This window comes from Ipomoea triloba, chromosome 11 (assembly GCF_003576645.1).
Source record: "Ipomoea triloba cultivar NCNSP0323 chromosome 11, ASM357664v1".
Taxonomy (NCBI): domain Eukaryota; kingdom Viridiplantae; phylum Streptophyta; class Magnoliopsida; order Solanales; family Convolvulaceae; genus Ipomoea; species Ipomoea triloba.
The window spans coordinates 24,295,337-24,304,488 of NC_044926.1; the positions used below are offsets into that span (position 1 = coordinate 24,295,337).

A 9,152-nucleotide genomic window follows, 5' to 3' on the forward strand; every position below is an offset into this window, starting at 1 on the left:
CTTTCTTTCTTGTCATAATTGCAGTTTTAGTCCCTATATTATAGAACAAACGTACGTGAGTCCATCTACTTCTTAATTATCATAATTTATAAACTTAGCTCTTCTTGAATTTCTCTTCCTATATTTTCTCTTGATGTGACTTTATTTTTTTTCTTGACAGAAAGAGACCTAATATTTTTCAAAAGAACAAGGATCGATGGAATTTCCATAGTTGTTGAGTTTCCCATCTTGAATTTTTGATGCGGAAGTCAAAAGTGAATTCAATTTAACTAAATCAATGTTAGTGTGGTGATATTCACAAAATCACTAGGAATCTCTTACAAAGTCATTTACATAACTATAAACATTCGAGTACAGTGAAATGGTCACCCATAGTATTCTAATATTTGAGAGCACTGCCTTTAATCATCAACCTCTTCAATTTATAGAATCCTCCCTCAGATGGCTCCACGTACTCTGGGCCTTCGAAAGCATATATCAGTTTTAGAACCTCTAGATTCGGTAACATACCAATAAGCCATATATCACTCCAGATGGCTCCACGTACTCTACGCCTTTGAAAGCATATATTAGTTTTAGAACCTCTAGATTCGGTAACATACGAATAAGCCATATATCACTCCATGATAGATGATAATGAATCTTAAAGAATTTGAGCTTTTTAATATTTGGTAGAAAACTAGTTGCCCATGTGATGCTGCTACATGGTATGTTTGGGATTATCCCACCTTCTGATGCTTAATGTTTCAAGTTGCCCTAAGTGTACAAAATTATAAAAAAAAACATTTTGGACTTTTAGGGTATCCACCTTCAATCCCCATTTAAAAACAAGAAAATACAATTCGGAGTCCTTGTAAACAAATCATTTGCATAGAGCTTAGGATCCAACTAAGATATAGTGGCTTTTGTGGATTAGGCAGAGAAGTCTGTTGCGCATCATATATATTATATGGCCATGAGGCTTGTGGTGTATTTTTTGTCCCCTTCCTTTAAATGTACACAACTCTTTTATATGAAATTCATGATTGATGGTTGATAAATGCAAAAGATGCTACATTTATAAGGTCGTTCTAGGATCGTATGGCGCACAATTGAAAGCTTTTATGATTGATTTGAGCTTTAATTGCGTTAAAATGCTTGTTATTGCCATCGGACCCGTTCCACGCTTTGTTAATTGTTTTGTAGGTAAAAAGATGTGCAAAAAGGTGGAAAACGGCATGAATTTCGGAGAAGGATTCACGAGTCGAAGTTGGAGTGCAAAATAGCCCTTGGACGCGCGTCCAAGGTGGCGTTCAATTTTATGCTCGCAGAAGTTTGGAAATCAGAGCAAAAGTCTGCTATGGACGCGCAGTGGACGCGCGTCCAGCACGCGTCCACCAAACAGCTCTCTGAAGTTGAAGTCTGTGCAGCAGAAACACCGTGGACGCGCAGTGGACGCGCGTCCAGCGTGCGTCCATCGCGGAAATTTTAATTGTTGGGCGAGATTTAAAAGGGGAATGGAGCCATTTTGCAGGGGATCCATCACACTTCAGTTTTAGATCACTTTAGAATATTTCTCTCTCTAGGATTAGCCTAGAGAGATCTCTCCCAATTCACTCCACATTACAATTCTTAGGTTTAGATTAGAATTAGAGAAGAATTCCATTGTTGCAAGATTGTGATCTACATCCACTTTGGCTCTTGTGTAGGAGTAATCAAGCTATATGAGAGGTGTTTGGAGAAGGAGTCTCACCTACGAGAGTAGGGTTACTCCGTAGCCTAGCCTAGCACTTTTCCTTCTCACCTTTGAGAAAAGGGAGATTGGAAGGCAAATAGCACACCATGTGTTTGATAATTTGCCTCACCTAGCCTAGTTGCCATGAGAATGGGACTATGGACTAGATGATAGGCCAATGACCACGAGAGTGGCGTTGGCATAGTTGTCTTGCCTCATTTTCATAATCTAAGTGTTGCTAGCCTAATATCTTAGGAAATCAAGGATACCTATATGAGTTGCAAGATCCAAATCCTTCTTTCCAATTGATTGTTTCCATTGTTTGTTCCTTATTTTTATGATGTTTCATGCGCATTCCTTACTATGTTTGGGTTAGCTTTCAAACACTAAGCACTCTTGTGCTTAATCCCCTTACCGCTCGAATTCCCTCCTTGCCGTCCTTTGAGAACGATACTCGGGAACTTCTTCCCATTTTAACCTTTACTTCTTTCCATCCACCGCGAAAACTACATCTTTCAATGGTTGCAATAATATATGTGATCTGCAATGAATAATCATTATCAGTTTTCTCTATCTGCTTTATATAAGTATTCTCTAACCATGCATTCATCTGTACTCTATAAGTTTTTGATTAGCTAGGCTTAGCGAGTTGGGAGCCCAGGCCACAGATGTAGGAGTCAGGGCCAGTTTTTTTATTTGTGTGGCCCTGTGCTGGTAAATAAGTGAGGCCCTATCAAAGTATAAATAAACTGTGAATTGAAGAAAAGTGATTTGCCTGAATATTACGGAGTAGAATTTTTTTTTGAATAATACGTAGTAGAATTTAGATCAGTCATGAAAATTTAATTTTGAGCTAATATAATCACAAATACATATACTAACTATTGGGTCAGGGCTGGACTAGGGGCCCCCAAAATTTTGAGGCCCTGTGCGGTTGTGCTGTTGCACATCTTGCACGCCCAAAAATCCGGTCCTGGTAGGAGTTAATCTCCGAGCTGAGCTGCGGTAATAAACACCCTGTATGGATCCTTAGTGCTTTACTTTCTGGTTTTGCAGAGTTTGTGTCAATTTGAATAGTATAGCTACTATTGATGAGGCAATTCAAGAATAGTTAATACTATCGGGCCATGGGAATGGTTATTCTCATTGTAAAGGAATAGCCAATTCCATGGAAATGTATTTTGTGGTTATAAAAAACTAATCAAACCATGGAATAGACTTATAGACATATTCATATGGCTGCATACAACTTCACTTGATTACAAAAATAAATGACAGTTGAGACTTGAGATAAAGAAACACAACTCAGGAAACCAAGACTTTGTACATAGACTCCAAAACTTGTCTGTTTAAGAATGAGAAGATGGGGTAAAATGAGTAAACTGTGGCTAAGAAGAAAAAAAAAACAGTGAAAGGTTAAGATTACGACTTCACTTGTCTACAAACAAAAAAGAAATGAAAAGATCTTGGGGCAGCGAAGCCTCGGAAATCATACAAAAAAGCTAATTTAACGGGTTCAGGGAGCAAGTTAAACGATGAAAATAAAGTAGCTGATGAGTATTGCAAGCCCTCTGAAGCTAAAGCGTCCACAACCTGGTTTCCTTCGCGATAGACATGAACAATTGATGAAGACCAGGCAGCTATCCTAGAGTGAATTCTTTTGAGCGCACCGCGAATTCTCCATGGAATCAAGTGAGAGAAGGAGGAAGCAGATTGAGCCAAAACAAGGGAATCAACTTCAATGTGTGCCGGGATCGTAGATGTAAAGCTCACATCAAGACAAGGCAAAGTCTAACGCCTGTGCTTCTGCTTCGAGTGACGAGGAGGCTAGATCAGAATGGGGAAGGATAATCCTGCAATGAGCATGCCTTCCGAGTTTCTCAAGAAAACCATGCAAGGTTTTGTACAGGGACACCAAAACTTGTCGGTGTTTAAGAATGAGTAAACTGTGGCTTAGAAGAAAAAAAACAGTGAAAGGTTTAGTTAGATTAACTATACAACTTCACTTGTCTACCAAAAAAAAAAGATTATGTTTAGACTTGAGATAGAGTAGTTCAGCTTTGATCCTGCAAACTGCAATGCTATGGCAGCATCCAAAATATATATTAGTATGACGTGGGTGATATATTTGAGGGTCGGAATAGAAAGAGACTTAAATATTTTTGGAACGAACAAAGAAGGCATTATTTTCATAGTTGTGTTGCTCATCTTGAATCCACTTTGCAGAAGCTACAAGTTAGGGAATCCCATCACTCCTTTTTGTTGAAAAAAAAAAACGAAAGCCTTCGATACTTACAACTGCAAATTTAGGGGTTTGGTTCTCCATTTTAGAGCGGGAAGGTATACATAGGCGCCAATAGCTTAAATGACAAATTTTCCCCTGACTTTGACGGAGACTTAAAAGAAAAATGTAACAGATGACTAATTTAGGTGAGATTTTAATAGTTAGGGAACTAAATTGAGGAAAACCTATTTTCAAAACAAAAAAAAAAAATTTTGAGGAAAACCTTTACAACTAAATCACAATAGGCAACAGACCCGACTAGTATAATCTCTTTTAATTATCACATCAATCATTTCTTCATTGCTAGGTTTCTTCCCCATCGGCTCTTTACTCGATCTAACAAATTCACCATCAAAATTGATCATCAAAAGTCTCAAGTATCTTCTAGAGCAAAAGATTACAAGTAATATAGTAATAAATTCTTAATTGTCCATTAAAATTAAAACACCAAATTATACAGTTGCTACCACAAAATAATTAAACTCAGGCCGGGCGCATTGATAGTGATTGGGAACAAACCAGTACTTTTAAGTAAAGAGACATTCATTTATATATATAAAGCAGATAAATAGATAGAGAAAAATAAGAGAAAATTAAAGAGATAATGATTATTCATTGCAGTGCATAGCAGAGCAGCTATATTGCAAACATCATATCTACAAACTAATTCTCCACCACCAAAATATCTACAGACAAACAAACTTCACTTCACTTAAGAAACGAACAAAACAGATTTCTGAGAACGAATTGCCCGCAGAGACCATTTCAGCTCACCGCTATGCATATTCAAAATTTGTCATTTCGTCCAGCAATTTCTCCAGGCCTTCCTATATATATTTCCAAAACGGGAAACCAATAAGCTTAATTCATCCATTTTTCTTAAATTTGAGACCAAAAAAAAAAAAAAAAACACCAAAATAAACAGTAATTATATATGCTCATACAACATACCTACATACTGCTATTCATTCATCACTCTCTTCCTCCCCAAGCCACTTACACCATTAAGTCTGGAAACAATAAATTCAGTAAATAGAAAAGGAGAACACAGTTAGATAGATAAAGGAATATGAGATAGAAATAAAATGAGATTTAATAAAAGAAAACAGATCATATCAGATGATTATCATATCCATTGCAACCATCAGCCATGAAAAATTCTAGTATGAAGTGTATGTTAAATAGTGAGAGATATATCATAGGGATAGAAAGAGACCTCAATATTTTCGGAACGAACAAGGAGGGCATCATTTCCATAGTTGTTGTTTTGCTCTTCTTGAATCAACTTTGCAGAAGCCAGAAGGGAACTCCTACATCCGCTTAACTGAATCAATGCTAGTGTGGTGATATCGGCAAAACCACTTGGGATTTCTTTCAACCGATAGCACTTACTTATCTCTATACATTCAAGCATAGGGAAATGGTCACCCACAACATTCCAGCATTGCAAATTTGTTTCTTTAATTACCAACCTCTTCAATAGATGGAATCCTCTATCAGATGTCTCCCACTTTGGGCCGCTACAAGCACTTATCAATTTTAGAACCTCCAGATTAGGCAACATACTAATAGCACTCAGCTCATGCCACTGCAAATTAGACTCAAAGAAGCTGAGCTTCTTAAGATTTGTTAAACTAGTTGCCCATGGGATGCTACACATAACAAGGTTGACACCCTCCCACCTTCTGATGCTTAGTTTCTCAAGCTGCTTCAAATGCACAAAATTACAAAAACAATCTGGACTATTAACATCGTTTCCACCATCAACGCCCAATGTTTTTAAATTCGGAATCATTGTAAACAAATCCTTTGTACATAACTTAGAATCCAACCAAGATATATTCTTTAAGTTTCTATAAACAACCGATGGAGTTTCTAATGAACAAATTCTATCAATGCGAAAATTCCTTAATAATGGCATTTTCCAAATTCCAGATGGCTCGGAGGAATAAAATATAACACCTTCCCCCCTAACAATCAAACTTTGCATATTCCCATGCTCAAAGATCTTTATCTGAGAAGGATGATACATGGACAAAGCTAAGCATCTCAAATGAAAAAGATTTGCAAGCATATTTAGGTCTATAACATCATCCCAATAACTATTTCTCATTTCTACTACTCTTAGTAGTTTCAAGTGTGAAAATAGACCTTTCACGCTCTCATCCCAAAAAGCATGAGTTAAGTGAAAGGAATGAAATTTGTGAAAGCACTCATCATTATACCTGACTTTATCATACCTGACTTTATCAGAGAAAGGTCGTGGTGTAAAACTTATCCAACGACAAGGTTTAACTCCATTGACATTCAAGAGATTTTCAAGTCCACCTTCTCTCAAGCACAAATCTCGCAAGACATCATGGATCCTTATTTTCTTCATTTCTCCATTGTAGCTATGTTTGCTAACTATAACAAGACTTCTATCAACAAGATCTTCCAAGCATTCCATAGCTACTTTCTCCAAATCCACATGCTTCACAGTGCTCAAAAATCCCTCTGCCGCCCACAACCTAACCAACTTCTTCACAGATATCTCATAGTCTTCTTCAAAAATTCCAAAATATAGAAAACATGCTTTTAAGTGGTGTGGTAATTGGTTGTAACTCAAATATAGTACTCTTGAACATGCTTCATTAGAATCACCAATTACACTTTCTGCAACATTCTTCCACTTTTCCACCTTCTCTTCTGTCTTGGAGAGAAGACTAGCTACTAAAGTAATAGCCAGAGGTAATCCTTTACATTTCTTCACTATGTCTCTACCAATTTGCTCAAATACTGAAAGGAATTCAGTTTTACCAAACACTTTGCAATAGAGATTCCAACTTTCATCGGCATCTAAGAAAGGCATGTTAAGGGGAGTGTTACCTGAGCATGCATATTCAGCAACCTCTTTGAGCCGAGAAGTCAATAGTACACGGCTTCCATTAGTATCATTGGGAAAGCATCTTTGCAGACTATCCCAAGCAGTAGTGTGCCATATATCATCAATCACTATCAAATATCTCTGACCATTCAAATGTTTATGCATGCGTTCAGCTAACTGGTCTTGGCCACCACCTCTTGATGCTCCAGTAACACAACTAAGAAGACATTGGAGCATTTGTTCTACGTTATAAGCTTGGGATACAGTAACCCATGCTCGCTTGTCGAAATGAGAAGTAATTGATGGATGTTGATAAAGTTTGTGTGCTAAAGTGGTCTTGCCTATTCCTCCCATGCCAACAATTGAAACAACTTGTCTGCCCTTAGTTGTTTGTTGCGTGAGCAGCTGATCCAATATCTTATTGAACACCTCATGGCATCCGACCATTGTACTGTCGAACTTTGAAGAGTTTTTGAAAAATTTAGTCGCAATAATGTTCTTGTGTACTAGATCAGGCAGTGATGATCCTTTCACAAGCTGTAGTAGTCCTCTTCGTCGGATCCGACCAAGGAGCGAAACCTTTGCAAGCTGCTGGTATTCAGTTTGAATCCTAATCAACTCATTCCTGTGGTAATCAGTCAGTTTTTCTGCTTCATTGAAGATTTCATGAAGCCTGAGGAGGCAAGCTGCTATATGAAGACTATCCCCGTTGCCCTTTGCTAGATAAATGGCAGTCAACTCCACCTCAATCCTTTCTTCCGCTTTGAAGGATGCATCTCTGATCTGCGCCTCTAAATGTTTCATCTCCGCATCATGACATGCGATCTCCGATTTCTCAAGACTTTGTTGCAGCAAGCCCAGATTTTGATGGAGAGAAACTATCTTTTGTTTCACTTCAACCACCTCTCTGAGCCGAGAAGTCAAAAGTACAGTATCCCAAGCAAGCTGCTGCTTTCCATAAAGCCTGGGGAGGCAAGCCTTCATATGAAGAAGACGCTGCTTCGTCCAGCCCTTTGAAGACGCTTCGTCCAACTCCATCTTTCTCATCTCAGCCTCCAGAATTTGTTGCAGCAAGCCAAGATTTTCATTGGCAACGTCTCTGATCTGTGCCGCTAAATCTTCAAGAGGCAAGGGTGGTTGTGATTGCAAGAAATTTAGAGAAAGTGTTTCCATAAGCGAAGTTACAGCAGCGTAAGCCATTTGAGTCTCTGATATCTAGTAAGGTGATTAGAGGAAGAATTAGGAGAAATGAATGATTAGAAGAGAGATTATTGTTGTCAAAAGAAAATAGGAAATGTAGAAGACAAACATTGTTTTTGTAAAGGTTCTTTAGTGGAGAACTAACATTGTTTTTGTAAAGGTGCTTTAGTGGAGATCTAACATTGTTTTTGTACAGGTGCTTTAGTGGAGAACCAACATTTTTTTTCGTAATGGTGCTTTCGTGGATTATTATAACTTTTGCATTATTATAACTTCTTAGGAACCGTTGATTTAAAGTTATTTTTAGTATATATTTATTGTAAATCTTAAATTTCTCTTAATATTTTCTCCCGTGACTTTCGGCAAATTATTCTGTCGACCCGGGTTCCAAACGACGTAGATACACAATTTACATACTAAATGTTCACAATTTACCTTTTAAAAATTCATAATTTATATACTACTAACCCATAATATTTATATATATATGTAATTGATTACCTTGTTTTAATTTGTATTCACAATTTCTTTTCAAATACTGCAGTCAATTGCAATACTAAAAATACACAATTTAATCTTTTTAAAATTTAGTACAATCTTGTATTCACAAATTCCCTTCTACAATTGTTATGTGCTTTGACTTTGAAACACAATTTATATTCTGGAAGATCACGATTTCAATACTAAAAATACACAATTCAATGTCGTTTAATTTAGGACACAACTATGCGCTAAAAATTAGTATAAGTTGCTCATAACTAATGGGCCTAGGCCGATCCCGAGCCTGGGCCCAGATTTTTTTAAAAAAGTTAATGACGTATAGGGTTCTCCGAGTATAGTGGTTTTGCCACGTTTAGTGATGAGACCGGAATGCAACAAATAAATGATCCATTAAAAGTCTCGAGTGGCCCGATAACAAGATCTAAGTCAAGGAAGATTCAAGAGGCTTTTAACACTTTTGTGCAAACAGATTGGAGTCCAACATCTTTTTGTGAAGAAGAAGATCAATCTGGAAAAATAATTCTATTCAATTGTCTTCACATAAAAACTTTTGAAGACAATTCAGACTTCAGTATCAGATCAAATTT

The 9,152-nt window shown here is 37.2% G+C and overlaps 1 protein-coding gene across 1 annotated transcript; it reads right to left on the reverse strand.

Moving 5' to 3' along the window:
- Positions 1-4,583: 4,583 nt before the first annotated feature.
- On the reverse strand, positions 4,584-8,203 carry LOC115996477 (putative late blight resistance protein homolog R1B-17). Its single transcript, XM_031235715.1, has 3 exons — positions 5,215-8,203; positions 4,950-5,008; positions 4,584-4,825 (listed from the first exon to the last, which is right to left on the reverse strand). The coding sequence occupies exons 1-2, from the start codon at positions 8,062-8,064 to the stop codon at positions 5,003-5,005; spliced, it is 2,856 nt and encodes a 951-aa protein (XP_031091575.1). The 5' UTR covers positions 8,065-8,203; the 3' UTR covers positions 4,584-4,825; positions 4,950-5,002.
- Between the last annotated feature and the right edge of the window lie 949 nt (positions 8,204-9,152).

Coding starts and splice junctions, on each gene's coding strand:
- LOC115996477 (XM_031235715.1), bottom strand. CDS start 8,064: ATGGCTTACGCTGCTGTAACTTCGCTTATGGAAACACTTTCTCTAAAT.